The sequence below is a fragment of the Rhinatrema bivittatum genome, chromosome 12, assembly GCF_901001135.1.
Source record: "Rhinatrema bivittatum chromosome 12, aRhiBiv1.1, whole genome shotgun sequence".
Taxonomy (NCBI): domain Eukaryota; kingdom Metazoa; phylum Chordata; class Amphibia; order Gymnophiona; family Rhinatrematidae; genus Rhinatrema; species Rhinatrema bivittatum.
Window position 1 is genome coordinate 18,015,522 of NC_042626.1, and position 18,202 is coordinate 18,033,723.

Consider the following 18,202-nt stretch of genomic DNA (forward strand, 5'->3'; position numbering starts at 1 on the left):
TCATTCACAGTTCTGAGACCCGGGCCCAGGCTTTGCTTCTGCTGCTGCTGGGCTCCTTGTCTCCATGCTTCACCCTTCCCATGTGCTCTCTAACTCCCCACGGCTCCCCCCCTCTCTGATCTGATTAAGTGATCAGCCCCGGCTCCTGAGGGGCATATCCCTCTGCCCAGTGACCCAGAAGTGCCCAAACGACAGCAGCCCACAGAAGGAGTGTTTAGCCGGCTTTCTTCTGGGAGGTTCCTGGCTGTGAGGTGTCACTGCCGATTCTCCTGACTCTCCTCTCTGGTAACAGGCTTAGCTTGTCCCCCCACATTGTGTGGGTTCAGTCAGTGGAAGGAGAAAGGTTACTGTTTAATAAAGGTCTCTTTGCGTTGTCTCTTCAGATCTCGAGACAGCACTGCTCAGAGGGATGGGCAGTGCCGGCCCTGGGCTGACCACTCTGCAGCACGGACGGATTGCCTTTCAGGACTCTGTGTTGACAACGCTGGAGAAACCCACCAAAGACCTTGAGAACAGGACTTGGAGCTCCCTGGACAGTCCCAGCCCTCCTGCCACCCCCGAGCAGACCCTGCCCACCTTCTACCTCTCCTATTTTGACATGCTGTACCCCACCGAGGACCCTGGCTGGGTACCCAAGGGACTGCCAGAGAGCCCACACAGCAGTGGCCATGGGGGCAGAAGCGAGGGGCAGAAGGAGCCGGATCAGTGCCCCGTGATTGACAGCCAGGGGCTGGGGCTCAGCCACGAACTGGACTATCACACCTCGCTCCACCTGGAGGAGCACTCACTGGAGCAGATGCAAACTATGGTGGTGGGGGAGGTGTTAAAAGACATCGAGACAGCCTGCAAGCTCCTTAACATCTCTGCAGGTAGGTAGCTTTCTTCCCATTTCCTCATCTCCCACCCTGCTGTCCCTTAATCCCCTTGCCTCCCTACTCCTGCAGCTTTACCTCCCCATCCCCTGCTTCCCTGCTCTCCTCTCCCCTCATTACTGCCTTCCGTTTCTCCCCGTCTCCCACCCTTGTCATTCATCCCCTTCACCTCAGAGGCCCCCCCTGCCTCCTACATTCCCTTCTTCTTTTCTCTGCACCTTCCCTCCTCTGTCCCTGTCGGCCTGCATTGCCGGAAATCCCAAGGCAGCTTGTTCTGAGGTGCGAGCCAGGAGCTGTACGTTTCCGCTTCTCTGGGAAATTCAAGCTGCTTCGCCTCAATCTACGTACATGACACGTTAGCATGTCTTTGTGGGAGGCCTCTCTTGAAAACTCACACGCCAAGCCTTTTCCACCTGAAATGCAAGCCTAAGTATCTCCTGCTCCTCCACATGCCAGCTGAGAAACTCCTAGGAGGTGTAGGAGAGCTGTGTTAGAAGAAAGTAGAGTTTATGGTTAAGCGGCAGGTGCTCTGAAGGAGGCACGTGCATGGTGCATGCTGGGTGCCCCATGAGAGGAGGAGGAGCACTACGTGGGGGCCTGTTTGCTGCCCCGGAGGGAAGAGTGCGAGCCTCTGGTGCAGGCTGTGCTGAGGAAGGAGGGCGAACAGTGCAGTCAGAGGAAGGCACAAACACCAGCAATGCCAGCTAGGGAAGGCATGAGAACGGAGATTTTACTGAGGTGGCATTTGTCCCTCTAAGTCAGTATTGACCCAGTATCCCAGCAGGGGGTACTTTTTTCTCTGAGCCAGTACCGACCCAATGTCCCAGCATAGCGTTAAGATGCCATATTTCAGATAACACACTAAGCCAATATCTTGCCTGCTCAGTGAACTTTAGGTAAATATATTATAGTTGGTGGCTACGTGATGTGGTTTGTAGTAGCTATGTCATCTGACTTGGTGGTTATACCATATACTAATTTGTATCTGGGTGTGGTGGAGCATCAGATCGGACGACCCCCCTCCCCCCCAGATCAACAGGATAGGTGACCCCTAACAATTCTGGAGAAGGTTCAAGTTGAAAGGAGACTAGAAGGCAACATGTTCGGCTTTTTCAGCAGCCTCTCAGGCACCTCCCTGGTGGTGGGGATCTAGGGAAAGGCAAAGGAATTCCTTTTTGTCAATGCCAGTTTCATCTTAAAGCAGAAAAACCACCTCCAAGACCCAAAAATTGAATTTCTCTCGGTTAGCTGTGGAAATCTAAGTAGATCGTTCTACGTATGGACTCAGTTGTCCTTCAGGAACTCATCCAAACAGCTCTAGCGTTGCCAACCAGCCAGTATTTTGGTCAACGAGGTTGGTTTTGCTAAAAGCAGGCCAACAGCCTTGAGCAAAACTATTGCCAAACCAGCAAACGGCAATTAATCCTCTGGCTATCGGCCCCTCAACCCCATGCACTCCCCCGTTAAACCGCAGGCTCTTCCTGCCTTTGATCGGCTCTCCCTAGCAACGCCAGGAATCAGGATGTAAGCTGTTACAGCAGCAGTGACGGAGTCTCTCCAGGACAGTGAATTACCCCAGGGAACAGATTATTCTAACAGGTTATAGGAAGCCTTCTCGCTTGACACGGGGTCTGACCAGACATGCACAAAGAAGACAGGTCATAAGGTGAACGATAACTGAAAAGTGCTTTAAGCAGTTGTGTGTCTTTGGGGGTTGTGATCTGTACTCAGGCCCTCTCCCACTCTTATCAATCGCGTGTGCGGTCCATGTCCTCTGCCCCGTTTCATGGGTCACAGATGCGTTCCGTGTTGCGTGGCTCTCATCAGGAGCCACAAGCACATCTCATGCTCCGTATGCTGATTTCCTTTAGGGAAGGAAGACAGATCTTCATTCTCCTGTATTCAAATACTGCTCCCCCCCCCCTCCTCCAGGCTATAACAGGGGATGGGGGGAAGCCAACAGTTTAGAAGCAGCTGCCCTCTCCCCTCCCCACTGATTGTACAGTATTCAAAACAGCAAGAAACAGGCTGTGCTGGCGTCTGTCCATAGAGCGAGATCCTGTCCCAGGGCAGGACTGGGGCTGGGGGGGGATGAGTGGGCAATAGCTTTTATCAGCAGAGGGGGAATTGGAGAGAAACTCAGGAAGGGAAGGAGGTGGGGAAAGAAGGGGAAGAGGACCTAAAATCTTCGTGTTAAAGATTCAGAACCTAAGAGAGGCAGACACTTAGTGGGTCAATATTGGAAAGATTTATCCGGTTAACAATGTGGCCCCTATAACGGGCTAAGTTTATGCAGTTAAAAATCGCAGGCCGCACAAATTTATCCTATTAAAAACAGGTCCGAGCTGGAGGCGTTCCTGGGATGGCCTTTCAAGCTTAGCCAGTTAGCCCAATATTCAGCACTAACTGTGTACATTTCGCCAGGGAAGCCCAGAAACATCAGGCCTGCATCTGTCCATTCACATTTTGGGTTGGGTAGATTTAGCCGGATATTTAGCTGCATAGTTAGCCAGATTAAGTGTGGCTGACTATCCATGCAAAGATCACTGCTCTGCAAGTTTTTGAAAATTGACACCTTGATCACTTATTCCCATCTTGTGAATTCTGATATTGAGCACAACCTCATAATAGTGAAACAATCCCCTAAAAACGATATGTATACCTCAGAATCCTCCCCTGCCAATATAGCAATACTGAGCTAAACAAGGGGACCTCCTTGTGACAGTGAATTGTCCTAGCAACCGAGTGACAGAGCCTCAGTGATTGTTATAGTGATGGAGTCACCTTGTGACAGTGACAGAACCCCCCTGTGACAGTGAATTGTCCTAGTGACCGAGTGACAGAGCCTCAGTGACTGTTATAGTGATGGAGTCACCTTGTGACAGTGACAGAACCTCCCCGTGACAGTGAATTGTCCTAGTGACCGAGTGACAGAGCCTCAGTGATTGTTATAGTGATGGAGTCACCTTGTGACAGTGACAGAACCTCCCTGTGACAGTGAATTGTCCTAGTGACCTAGTGACAGAGCCTCAGTGATTGTTATAGTGATGGAGTCACCCTGTGATAGTGACAGAACCTCCCCGTGACAGTGAATTGTCCTAGTGACCTAGTGACAGAGCCTCAGTGATTGTTATAGTGAAGGAGTCACCTTGTGACAGTGACAGAACCTCCCCGTGACAGTGAATTGTCCTAGTGACCTAGTGACAGAGCCTCAGTGATTGTTATAGTGATGGAGTCACCCTATGATAGTGACAGAACCTCCCCGTGACAGTGATTATTATAGTGACAGAACGTCCCTGTGTTAGTGATTCTGTTATAAAGACAGAGTCGCCTTGTGACAGTGACAGACCCTCCCTGTGACATTGATTCCCTCAGATGAAGTGTCAGATGTTGGTGTCAGGACAGTAATCTCACCCTGACCTTGAGCCTTCTTGCAATCCTGCAAAAACATTTCAGTGGTCCAGCAGCTGAAATGCTGCAGGGGATGGAAGGGTAAGGGAAGGGGATCTGCAGGCCTCAGCTCTTTCCTGTGTTGCTCCCCGTGACCGAATCCCCTAAAGTGGCATCAGCGTAGCAGCTCTCCTCACAGCCTTTGTCTGTCTTGGGCGCTGGGAGGTGCTGTAGGGTGTCATATTATTCCTCCACTTTCCTCTAAGCTGCACAGAATTGTCCGTGGCCTTTAATTACCTTTGGATGGATCAATGCAAGAATTATCCAAATATGTTCATGAGCCTTGTAGACCACCTGTGAGATCTGAGGAAGGGACCTGGTTGGTCTCAAAAGCTCACACATAACATCTTAGGTTAAATCTTATGTTTGGTCCATCACAACCAGAGAATCCAGGGTTTTTTTTTTGGGGGGGGGGGGGGGGCCAATCCAGCTGCTGGAGCTCTGCGCTTTCTGAACTAAAGGGAGCTTGGGGTTTTCGTCATGGCCTCTTCTCCTGTCCTGTCCCAGCGTGCCAGAAGATCTGTGTCCCACTCGATCAGCCTCCTGCAGGGAATTGGTGGGGGGGGGGGGGGGGGGGGGAAGCACCGGCTGGGAAAACCCTTTTTCCTCCCCCCACCCTGATCTGGGCCTCTCTCCCTTCCCACCTGGCAGACCCCATGGAGTGGAGTCCTAGCAATGTACAGAAGTGGATCTTATGGACCGAGCACCAGTACCGATTGCCACAGATTGGGAAGTCCTTCCAGGACCTGTCGGGCAAGGATGTGTGCCTGATGCCCGAAGAGGAGTTCCGACAGCGGTCTCCCATCTGCGGAGACGTTCTCTATGCCCACCTGGACATCTGGAAATCAGGTATAAAAGATGCCAGTGAGTAGCACTTACCGCCCGGAGGGGAAAGGAAGGCAAAGCGCAGCACGGAAGGCTCTGGAGGGCAGTAAAATTCCTGGCCTTACATGCAGGCGGGCGTTATAAGGGGGAACACAAAGGGGATGCACAAGGAGTTGGTGCTTGGTGGCTCCCGGATGAGAGCTAGATGGGAAGAAGCTGGGCGAGAAATCATGCCTCATGGCTTCCGGGAGAGTGCTAGATGAAAAAGAGGAAGGAAAGAGGTTGAGCTTAATTGCTCCCTGATGAGAGCTAGAGGGGAAGGCATAACAAGAAGAGCCATGCAAGAAAGGCTTAAGGGGGAATAAAGGTGCTCGACTTGGCTTAAATGTAACTTGCTCATTGATGACCACTAATTGACTCCTGATTATGTTTTAGGGGAAACCATTCCTCATTACAAGAGCATAGCCTTCCCCTCCATCACTACTACTGTGAGGCTCCCATAGGACATCCGTTCCCCTCTCCCCCATCACTGTGAGCGTGACACCTCCACTGGATGAGAGTCACCCTCTCCAGGCCCTCACCCTGTCACTGTGAATGTGACATCCTCATAGGACAACAGCCATCCTCTCCTCCATCTCTGTCAGTGCAAGACCCCACAGGAGAACAGTCACCCTCTCGCCATCACTGTGAGCGTGACACCTCCGTATAGGAGAACAGTCCCCCTGTGCCCTATCACTGTGAGCGTGACACCTCCATAGGATGAGAGTCACCTTCTCCCTGCCCTCCCCCCATCACTGTGAATGTGACATCCTCATAGGACAACAGCCATCCTCTCCTCCACCTCTGTCAGTGCAAGACCCTCTCGCCATCACTGTGAGCGTGACACCTCCATATGATAGTCACCTTCTCCCTGCCCTCCCCCTGTCACTGTGAGCGTGACACCCGCATAGGAGAACAGTCCCCCTGTGCCCTATCACTGTGAGCGTGACACCTCCATAGGATGAGAGTCACTTTCTCCCTGCCCTCCCCCCGTCACTGTGAGCGTGACACCCACATAGGAGAACAGTCCCCCTGTGCCCTATCACTGTGAGCGTGACACCCGCATAGGAGAACAGTCACCCTCTCGCCATCACTGTGAGCGTGACACCTCCATATGATAGTCACCTTCTCCCTGCCCTCCCCCGTCACTGTGAGCGTGACACCTCCATATAGGAGAACAGTCCCCCTGTGCCCTATCACTGTGAGTGCGACGCCTCCATTGGATGAGAGTCTCCCTCTCCTCTGCCCTCTCCCCCATGACTGTGAGCGTGGTACCCCTTTAATTCAGTCATGAGCTTACTGCCCATGTCCATGTGCTGAAATATTTTCTCTGTGGTGCTTGAACGGAAATGAAGAATATGATAGCAAATAAGGATGGCAAAGGCCACCCAGGCTGCCTGATTTCATTCTGCTGTCGTTCCCCCCCAGCTCAGTGCCCTTCCTTCTACTCACTGGGGTTCTGTTTTGTTTTGCTTTTTTTTTTTTTCTCCCAGCTGCCTGGATGAAGGAGAAGACGCCTTCTGCAGATGTGCGTTTCTGTGGTAAGATCCTTTGCTTTGATCCTTTGCTTTTATTTCATGGTCCCCTCCTGCCCCAACATTATCACCTGGCTCCACCCTTCCTTTTCCCTCATTCTCTGCTCCCCTCCCCATCACTTATTAATCTCTGCTCTGCACCCTCCCTCACTGCCTTTCCTCTTCTGCATTACTGCCTGCTCTCCTCCTCCAGAAGCTTAAGGATATTCCTGCAGTCCCAGGTATATAATAATAATAATACTCAGGCTGTGTTGGAATAGCAGCTTTCCAATGCCATGTTATGCTAGGATAATAATAGGCATATATAATACCCATGCAAAGCACTTGTAGGTTTTAGAGTTCTCCGGTAATACTACTTGGATAATGCTCTTGCAGTGCTGAGTGTATGAACTGGTAAACAGTAAGCTAATGTATGTCCTTGGGTGCTAGAAAGTGTAATAAGTCTGGTTGTGAGAGAGTAGTACTGCTGCTGCAGCGCTAGGGCTATAACACGGCTGCTGTCCTAGATTAATAAGAGCACCAGAATGCTTAGGTGCAATCAGCTCCTACGGAAATAGATGAATGCTACTCCTCCAGCACTTTTATAAACACGGGTCAGGAAAAGAGGGGGACTTCCGTCTTCTGCCGCTGCTGCTGGGAGAGGTTATCACAGCTCTGGCACGCTCCAGGCCTGCGCGGAAGATTATAAAAATGAAATCGTTTATCCGCCCACTCCAGATATCATCCCTTGTAGCAGTCAGCCTTCGCCTGTAAAACAGGTCTGCCCTTTGCTCAGCGCTGTCAGCCGAATTCTTGAGTAGACAAAAGCAACATTAGTGGTACATCTCGCTGAAAGACAGCCAGGGCCTTACCCATCCGGAAAGGATGACACCTCAGATAATTATATCATATCCCCAGTCATCCAAGCCCCGCAATGCTTGCAGGCAGGAGAATCCCCGTCCTAGTAGTACCCTCATCTGCTGATGAGGGTACCGTATCCCCCAGTGGCAGACTATACAGTAAAGGGTGATGGCCTCGTTCGGTTGGAACGAGTCTATACTGGGCTGTGACACCATGAGCAATACCCCCTCTCCATTTTATAACCACCTCCCCCCGAAATCCCCTTCTAGCCCAGCTGTCACAGCAACAGCCTTTCACCGATGTTCTGCAGATCTTGGCTCCTTCCCAAACCTGCAAGGTGCGCAGCCTCCTGAGTCTAGCCACTGGGTGTCGCTGTTGTGCAACGGCTGAGGCTCCCCCTTTCCTCCCTAACCGCACTCCCTCCCCGTGGGTTCTGAGAATAGAGCCCGGGAAGCTGGACACAGGACTGGATTCCAGATCCCAGCACCCTCACTCAGCCGACCCGCCATGATTCTCTGTGATTTAAGAATTTGCCCTGAACTGCTTGGTTTTAATTTCTGTCCTTTTCTCAGTCCCAGAGCTAAATGCTTCCAACTCTTTCCTGTTATTAGAACGCTCCTTATATAGAAACAGAAAAGGACGGCAGAAAAGGACCAAACAGTCCATCCAGTCTGCCCAACAAGCTTATGGTAGCATCTGCTGCGCCGTACAGGTCACCCCCTTTCTTAGTTTCCCAAACTGTTAAAGTCAGGGCCCCTGTTGGTTGCTGTCTGAGTCCAATTCCCCGTTACCTCTTGCCGTTGAAGCAGAGAGCAATGTTGGAGTTGCAGCCATGGTTTTTTCTTCAGTAGGAATATCCCTAAATATTTTAATTGTTCAAACAGGAGAACTCCTACTGTCATTGGTTGGCCAATTGATTGTTTCTTTCAGTTACTCATTTGTCGATTGAAGGATTGCTCAAATGGTATTTCATTGACCGACAAGTTGATTGTCTCAATGCTTGGTAAAGGTATGACAGAAGCTTCTCTGACTGGTTTGTTCAGTCAGTTGCCAGTTTGACGGATTGTGATCTAGAGCTAATGGGATATGGACATTAAGGTGACTGGATATCTCCATGTCAGAAGGGACAGGCTGATCTCTACTCCGTGCATAGAGCGGAAGCTGTGGTTTTCTAAACAACAGCAGGAATGGTGTCTCCATGCATGCAATGGGGAAACATCAGGACTGGTTCAGCCCTATCCGTTGTGATGTCATAAACTCCCCCTACCCCTGACTCTCTCTGTGCCCAGGACTTTAGCTGAGTGGAAATGAAAGTAAACCAAGAGATCAAAGAGGCTTTGAAAGGATAATGGGTAGATGAGCTGGGTGTTATTTGCTATCGTGGCCTATACTTCTATGCTAGTCACTTTATTTGCCTGTGCTTTCGTTTGTCCATCTACTCCTGGATAATAATAATTATTATAACTGTTATCATCCAGATGTCACCCTTTTAGAAGCTTTTAATGCAGTTCTAGTGGGATAAATATGCTGCAAGGCCATCCACCCGAGAGGTGTATATCTCTGACATACTAAACTGTAATGTGCACGGGGATCCTGGTTGAATCAAAGGTAGTGTACAAATACCAATACTTAGCACTAAACTGGCCAGTTAATATCATTGACTGGCTTAACTAATTATTTCAGTGCTATACTGACTGGTTGATTCATTCATTTGTTGATTAATAAATTAACTGATTGGTTACTTAGTAAATTGTGACTAGATATGGGTTGGCTAGTTGGCTAGCTGGTTGGACAGTTGCTTGACCAATTAATGTTGCATTGGCTGGAGAGCTAGCTAGTAACAGATAAGGACCACTTGTCCCACCTAGTCTTCCTCTCTGATTCTCCATCACTTTCCATACATGAGTGTATAAAATTCCCATATCTAAACTATCTTATATACCCAACCTCTCAACTCTGTTCCTACGACTGCCCTCTGTATTGGAAATTTCATCTTAGTGCTGACCTCTACCTCACGTAGGCTATTGCAAGCCTTAGTATTCTCATCGTTAGTTCTTCCAGCTCCAATGCTTAGTGCAGCACTCAGGCGCCTTCCCACGTGTTGCCGCAAAGTTTTGTAATAATCCAAACAGGCACCCAAATCAGTAAGGCCATTGTCTGAAACCTCTGATCACCCTGTGCTCGTTGTTAGGGTGTGGTTTGTGTCAGCTCTCGCAGAAGTCCACTGCAGCCACACCACTAACGTGAGGCTTGCAACCACGGGTGTTCCAACCTCCTTGGGAGCCTAATGCAGCCGCAGTGCCACTCTCTGCCTCCCCTGACACCCTAAAGTCCCATAGGATTGTGTAAAAACACTCAAGCCCCCTCCATCCTTCCTGCTGTCTATGGGGAACCCCCTCCCACACACACACACACACACACTTGCTGTTACCCATGCATTCTGTGTCTGTCCCGGTTCTGGTTTGCCACTGTCTAGGCCTATGGGCTATTCCTGCCATTTATTACCTGCCTGATAAATGAACATTTCCCCATGTCTCCTCCGAAAACCCCCTACAACTTCATATCATGATCCCTCCTCCTTGAATGTCCTCTCCTTGCCATACTGTGTCAGATGTCTGTTTCCTGCTCCAGTGAGCACGTTCTGAGTGCCTGCAGCACTTCTGTGTGGGGTTTGCGCTGTAGGCCCGGGATCATTTTAGCAGCCCCTTTTCTGAACTGAGGGAGGGAGAAGGCACGGTACAGCAGGCCTGTCTGGAGCAGGAGGTCTGCCCACAGCTTCCTCCTTCCTTTTCTGGCCGGCAGACGGATTTCCTTCTCTTTCAGGGAGCGAGGAGAACTGGACGGACAGCGAAGCAGATTCTTCCTGCTCTGGTCAGCCCATCCATCTCTGGCAGTTCCTGAAGGAGCTTCTGCTGAAACCCCACAATTACGGACGCTTCATTCGGTGGCTAAATAAGGAGAAAGGTAAGAAGTGCTTTAGAGATTCTGCGCTGGGGTTGCCAAGAATCTTCTTTTATTCTTATTTTTTTCTTTTTTTGGGGGGGAGGGGGGGAGAGTCGGGTGGGAAAACCGAAACTCTCATCCCTCCCCAGTAACGATCACTTTCTTCCTCATATGGAAAGATGGGCGGGAGCGGGCACACACAGGGGCTTGAAATTATTAACGCAAGTCTGAAGCTTGTAAACGGGCAACGCCGGGCATCGAGGTCTGGGCCACATTCGCACAAAAACCACCGTCATTCAAAAAAAAAAAAAAAGTGCAAGAAACCTATCAAAAAGTAAATCTTTGCTTCACGCACCTCAGGCTAGGATCAGCAGGAAGGGCCACGCTCCCGAGGGCTCTCATTGGGAAATTGACTGTTGATAGGAATGAAGGGAGAAGCAGCCAGAGAGCTGGCCTAGGGAGTCACGATGCACTCACCCTTTGCTTAAGATTTATTTATAACTTTTCTATACCGACATTCATGCATAGACATATCACTTCGGTTTACATCAAACCAAGTTATAAATTACATCGAACAGTGGATACATCAAACAATTGATATAAATTAAGTAAATAAATAAATATTACATCAAACAGTGGATACTTCAACCCAAGGAGACTACGAGTAAGGTGATCTAACAGGGATAGATGGGAACATAGAAGAACGAGGGTAAAGTCCTGGAAAACGAGGCTGGAGTGTCTCCCTGCTGTCTGATCTCACTTCCAGGAGGCTTAAGTGACTCGGTTTATCCAAAGCTCAACTTCAGCAGGCAGCAGTGTCCCTCACGCTTACCCCTCCGAGCGTCGTCCCCCCTCTCTCATCCACTGGGATGGGCTGTCTCCCACCCTTTCATCCCCCCCCCCCCCCCCCCCCACCACCACGAGTTTATTTATTTATTTATTTATTTCACATCTTTTCTGTCCCGTCGTTAAGTTATTTACCATCACAACGGTTTACATACAGGCACATAAATTAAAGTAGATGAATGTGTACGGTAGTACATTCTAACAAGTGCCATAAAGGTTCGGTTACATCATGTCAAGTAAAAAAATCTCATTTGTTGAGTGAGGTAGGTCTTGACCATGTGAGTTACTTATTCACAAGTATAATTCTCATGCCCTGTGTATTTCTATTAAGTTAGCTGTGAGATAAACTAATAAACTATCTATCCCTCTCTCTCTCTCTCGGCTTTCCCTTTGTCCAATATGGGGAGGGGGCTCTCTTTCTCTCACCCCCAGAGCTCCCCTCTCTGTCCCACGCTGGAGGGGGGGGGGGCTATCTTCTTCCTTCTAACCCCAGAGCTCCCATGGTCCCACCATAAGAGGGAGCCCAGCCCCCAGGGTCCTCCTGCCATGCCTCTTTCATGCTCTCTCTAAATCTCTTTTCCTTTGGAGGCACCTTTGTCTTGAAAATGCAAACAGAGGAACAGCTCATCAGGAAGCAGTTAAGCCTGTGCCTGGGGGCTTGGACCTGGATACAGGATTCCTTCCTGCCAGGCTGGATTCCAAGGCACAGGTGCAAAGACGGGTGCTGGGACTGCCATAACAGCCTTTCTGCAAAACCAGTTGCGCTTCCCAGTTCATGTGGCAAACGCCGCAACAAAGGAGCAAACTGCTTACAGTTACGGTTACTGTGGGCCCACAAGAAAACCCTCACCGTCCTCCAGCTAACTTTTAGAAAAGAAGCTCTCAGACCCCTGCTTTGAATTAAGAAATGGAAACCAAGAGGCTACGTTAGTTGGCAGACGTTAAGGGGTCCATTAAAAGCAATAGCACAGTAAAGCCTTTGGAAGGAAGCAGGGGACGTGGACAATTAGCACTGCAAGAGCACCCCCTGCTGGTACATGGCTGCCATTGATGGGTCTTGCCGGAATGGAGGCTTCCCTTCCAGCTCCCACCCTGTAGAAGCGCTAGGCTTTCCTGTGTGCCCTATGTGGGTGTGAAGATTTATTTATTTATGTAAAGGTTTTTATATACCGATTGCCGTTTGCACATCGTATCGGTTTACAAAGAAAACAGTGCAATAAAATTAAGCATAATAGATAAATGCATCGTAATAGTTTTCAAAAAGCCTAGTGATTATAGTAAGAGGCAAACAGATACAAGGAGTAAGTTGAAACCGGTACATGGATCAAATTGACATCATAACAGCATAGTATAAGTAAGAAGTATTTAAGTTGATCAACTTAAGAACTATGTACAAAACTACAGTTTACCAAGGACATTGATCTTATTATAAAGGGGTATAAACGTATAATGGGGTGGTTGGAAACATAGGGAGAGATCATCAAAGGATGCGTATAGAGGTGGCATCAGGAGAGGTAATAGAGTTAGAGATGGAAACAGAGATAGTGTATGGAGGTTGCATCGGAAAGGGTGAGTACAACAGACAGTTACATTAAAACATGTAACAGATGAGGGCTTCATGTGCCCAGATACAAAAGGCGCTGACCTACGTTTTACTGCACCCTTATATCACTTTATTTTTATATGGTAGGAATGCTTAAATGTATCCATTTTATCCAAATACTGGGCAGTGAAATCCTGGATGCCTGCAGGGTGGAGGGCATATTACTGCAAGGTGATGTATTCTCATCCAGCAAGGCACTCCATGAGCACGTGCCATCTCTGCAAAACAATTCAAATGCTAGGTTTTCCGACCCAAAGAACTTTTGCTTTGAAAGTGTTTAAAATCATGAGAGATCTAGAAGGGGTAGATGTGAATCGGTTATTTACTCTTTCGGATAATAGAAGGACTAGGGGGCACTCCATGAAGTTAGCGTGTGGCACATTTAAAACTAATCGAAGAAAGTTCTTTTTCACTCAGCGCACAATTAAATTCTGGAATTTGTTGCCAGAGAATGTGGTTAGGGCAGTTAGTGTAGCTGTGTTTAAAAAAGGATTGGATAAGTTCTTGGAGGAGAAGTCCATTACCTGTTATTAATTAAGTTGACTTAGAAAATAGCCACTGCTATTACTAGCAACAGTAACTTGGAATAGACTTAGTTTTTGGGTACTTGCCAGGTTCTTATGGCATGGATTGGCCACTGTTGGAAACAGGATGCTGGGCTTGATGGACCCTTGGTCTGACCCAGTATGGCATGTTCTTATGTTCTTAATATCTGGAGATCTGGCTTCAGGGAAATAGAATGAGACAGATGTACCAAGGAATATTTTCCTTCACATAACAAAAAGTAAAATTGTTACGCATATGCAGGCCGATACAGTACTGTGAGCTCCGGTGGAGCGCACTGTTAACCCGCAATTGGATGCGGGTTAACAGTGCGCCAAGCCGCACATTTTACTTTCAGAAATTAGCGCCTACCCAAAGGTAGGCGTTAATTTCTCCGGGCACCGGGAAAGTGCACAGAAAAGCAGTAAAAACTGCTTTTCTGTGCATCCTCCGACTTAATATCATGGCAATATTAAGTCGGAGGTCCCGAAAGTTAAAAAAAGTTAAAAAAAAAAGATTTGAAATCGGCCCGCGGCTCGCAGGTTGAAAACCGGACGCTCAATTTTGCCGGCATCCAGTTTCTGAGCTCATGGCTGTCAGCGGGTTTGAGAACTGATGCCGGCAAAATTGAGCGTCGGCTGTCAAACCCGCTGACAGCTGCTGCTCCTGTCCAAAAAGAGGCGCTAGGGACGCGCTAGTGTCCCTAGCGCCTCTTTTTGCCATGGCCCTCATTTGAGTACAGAATCGCCCGCGACTTTTACTGTATCGGCCCGTTGGTAATTAAATAGCAAAGGAATGTGCTGCTTTAACAAGGGACTTCTATCTACTTTCAGACAGACTGCTTGGTGATCCAGGGGTACTCACTGATAGTACCCTAGGTCTCCTCCCCCCAGCTCCAGCTGTGGAAACTGCTGCAATGCGATGCAGAACTCCCAGGGTTCTTTTAGTTGGTCTTCTCGTCAGCTTTATTGAGGCTGTTTTTTGTGTGGTCCCTCTCAGCATGGGGCGGTCCTTAGTGGTTTTCATGTTGACAGCCTCTACCAAATTTGCCCAGCTGTAAATAGAACAGAGCAGAACTCCTGGGTTCTTGGGCGGGCCTGAGCTAGCGGTACGTTGCCCATTGCATTCTTTTGATTTCCGTGCAAACATCTGCAATACCAGATTTCACACTGTTTCAATACTTTGCATCATCTAGTGCGTGAGTTTCACAGGTTATTTTTCACCAATTATGCACAGGCAAATAGCACTTCAGTCCAAGAAGCCCAGCATTTTCCACACACATGGCAGTTGAACGGAAATGGTAGGCGGATTATTATCTGGGCGAGTAAAAGTGCCTTTTTGCCTGGTTAATGAGTTTTTCTGAACATTGAAGCTGAGCAAAGCCATTGTGTGATCCCGTATCAGCACATGCCAGGATCCCAGGATGGTGAGGGCGCATGCGGATATCACCCCTGGGATGTTCCCAGCAGCTTCAAGTGACTAAACAGCTGAGACACTTTGAGCCCTGAGGCTCACTCCCCCTTGATAAGGGATTGGGAGAAGGAGGTCAGTTCATTTTCCTGTTGAAAAGCAATGGAAAGCGTGAATTTACCGGTGGTGGTGGTGGGGAAACTGGAAAATAGTAAGTTCTGGTCCAAAGGAAGCAGTTTCTCCACCACATAGGAAAAGTTTGCTACTCTGCAAACACCAGAGAGCTTTCAGTGCCTGGAAGAGATTAGTCTATGCCTGTTACAGCCACTAACAGAAAGCACCCGCGGGATATAGACACAGGAGAGACTGACCAGTGGTACTCTAATGCTTATTATAACCCTGGTACATAGATAAAGCACCAGATTAGCACCTACAGTAAGCCAGTTCCACACAGAAATGTCTTTCTATGCCTGGCTACCAGATGAGCAGGATGATCTGTCCCCCAAGATGGCTGATTCCTCACGTTGGCCGGAAGCGAAGGCAACGGGATCCCGGTGTCTGGTCCGGTCAGTAGTCAGCTGCTGTTGTTGCTTCTGCTATTGCTGTACTGTGCGTTGGGGTTTAACACATTATATTCTTAGATCCCGTCCTTGCACAGGCCAGGCCAGGTTTGTTTTTCCTTTATCTTTCCAATTAGCAGTGCAGACCCCTGTGGTCCATCACTTGGCTAAGCTGATGCAATAGATGGATGGAGAGAGAGGTCTCTGCGGGGTGTATGAGGGAAGACTTTCTCTTGCTTCAGAATATACCGTAGGAGGCTTGACAACTGGATCCAGATTTTCAGGGTCAACTTGATCCACTCCTGGTTCTATTCCCATTGCATGCAGGGACTTATAGTTCTGACCTGTCCATAATGCATTTCCTTAGAAAAGGAACACTACAAGTCCCTGCACGCACTGGAGTAGAACCAGGACTGGATCACTCTGTCCTGAAAATCCGGAGCTGGTTGACAGCCCTAACTGTTAGCCATGTAGCTTGCTGGAAGGAGTATCTTTTTGCAGGTGGCTGTTAGGATGGCAGACCTCGCACATGGGTGACATCATCGGATGGAGCCCATGTGAGAACACCTGTTACAGGTAAGCAACTCTGCTTTACATGCCAAATATCCTTGAAACTGCTGGGGATACTGTCTTTCCTTCTTCTGTGAGAAAATAAGTGTATTCATGATGTCATCCAGAAATGTTTCTACATACTGGCACAAGGGTGGCAAGAGACTGAACCTGAATCTGACTGACCAGGCCTTACTACTGATGCTAAGCTAATGCTCCTGTCCACCCCAGCATTATATTAACCCCAACATGCCCACAAAGAATTAGAGCCACAGTACTGACAATTCCTTTTAGATAAACTACTTCGAAACTAAACAATTTTTAAATGAAACTCTGTTTTTTGTTCTGATTTAAGTATTATGTCAGGGGCTCTTCCTGAGTGTAGGACTGTTTGGTTTACATTCATGGCCTGGTCAGGTGATGCGCTTTCTGCCTCGGTTGACATCTCATTGGTGACTTACCTTACAATGCCTCAGCATGAAAGCAGGACTCTAATCTTCCCTGCCCAAGACTCTCCACTGATCCCTTTCTCCCCCGCCTTCTGTCCCAGGTATCTTCAAGATCGAGGACTCTGCTCAGGTGGCCCGACTGTGGGGTATCCGGAAGAACCGCCCAGCCATGAATTACGACAAGCTGAGCCGTTCCATCCGGCAGTACTACAAGAAGGGGATCATCCGGAAGCCGGACATCTCCCAGCGCCTGGTCTACCAGTTTGTGCACCCCGTCTGAGGTGCTGCCGGCTGAGGGGGGAGAGGGGGCAGCAGCAAAGGACTGACCTCAGGAGGAGAACATGGAATCCCAGCCACAATCCAACAAGGACACTTAAAAGAGAATCAGAGCCTTAATGAAGACAGAACCTTGGGTTGGGTTTCACGAGAATCCAAAGAGAGCCTCCCAGCGGACACCAGCAGCAAGGAATGCCCTAACTGTGATGGAAAGGGACCGTGAATAGCAAGTGAATAGCTACCAATGTACTATGAATAGACTGCCTGTTAAACCTTGTAAATTAGTTTAATCCTGGGACCAAGGCATTTGTGCAAACTCTACTCTTCTCTCTGTCCAGCAGCTCAAGGAAGGGTAGGCAGCAGGGCCTGGAAAAGTAGGGTAGAAAATGAATGCCCGGAGGAATCCATAGGATAGCACAGACTGCTACAGAGTTCCAGCTTTCAGTGAACCTGTGGGAAGCTTCCCCTGGTGCTCCTGCAGCAATCAGGAACTTTATAGCAGTCTGCACCATCTTATGCTCTCCTTCTGAAGGCTTCCCAGTTCATTTTTTCACTCTGCCACGGAGCAGTAGGTCTGGTTGGGTGATACGAGTTTCTGGTGGTTTTCATACTGGAATTACAGCTGCTGGCTCAATGGATAAAGGGGCTTGGCTGGGGGGTGGCAGCCAAGGGACCTTACCAGCATGAGCTGATCTGTAAGGACTTTGTCAGGGAATGAGCTGTGCCCGTCTCCTCACTCTAGTGACCTTGCCCTACACCCATGAAATTCAGCCCTACACAAGGCAAGGGCTCCAGCCGGGATGAGCACCTCCCCCAGCAAGGTTCAAATTCAGGTGGTCATAGGGGACTGCAGAGCAGGAGCCTAGGGAGGTTGGTTTTCCTGCCCAAATATGCAAGAAGTAGAATTTTATGTTGTCTTAAGAGGCTGCGAGCCCATCACACTGAAACTTTTCTTCCAAAAACAAAAAAAGATGAAAACCGGTTAGGGCAAAAGAACTGGACAATCCCAGCAGCTGGTCACCCCTCCCGCAACCCCTATCCTTGAATCCCTAGAAGAGAAGCGAGAGTACGGGGGGCGCCTCGCACTTCACCTGCAGCTTGATAACTCTTTGCATTGACGCTGGCATCTCTCAGCGCTGGGGTGAAGGCTATTCCAGAATATCGGGATAGGAGCTTGGGGAGCACCACGTCAGAGATTAGGGATGTATCTAGTAAAAGTATTTCCATTTCCGCGAGGGGGATGGAGAGCAAAATGTTTCAGTTCTCATGCTCTACCCTGACATGACCTTGAGCAGTAGTTTAGAGGTTACCAGGTCAGCTCTCTTCTGATTCTCTGTGTGACCTTGGGCGAGTTTACTGTATCTCCCTGGGCCTCCATTCTAATTCCTGCTATAATCAGTGACTGCCCTTCTGCAGCCGCAGGGTGTCTCAGTGATTCTTTCTGCACTGCCATAGTGTCTCT

General features: G+C 48.9%; 1 protein-coding gene across 2 annotated transcripts in view; it reads left to right on the forward strand.

The window, feature by feature from the left end:
• SPDEF (SAM pointed domain containing ETS transcription factor) overlaps positions 1-17,786 on the forward strand; it is a 48,428-nt gene extending 30,642 nt beyond the window's left edge. For both annotated transcript variants that reach the window (XM_029573012.1, XM_029573013.1), the window contains exons 2-6: positions 384-869; positions 4,974-5,171; positions 6,680-6,727; positions 10,385-10,525; positions 16,566-17,786. In XM_029573012.1, coding sequence (XP_029428872.1) covers positions 410-869; positions 4,974-5,171; positions 6,680-6,727; positions 10,385-10,525; positions 16,566-16,744 — 1,026 coding nt within the window. In that variant the 5' untranslated portion in view covers positions 384-409 and the 3' untranslated portion in view covers positions 16,745-17,786. The remainder of the gene's footprint in view (positions 1-383; positions 870-4,973; positions 5,172-6,679; positions 6,728-10,384; positions 10,526-16,565) is intronic.
• The last annotated feature ends 416 nt before the right edge of the window (positions 17,787-18,202 follow it).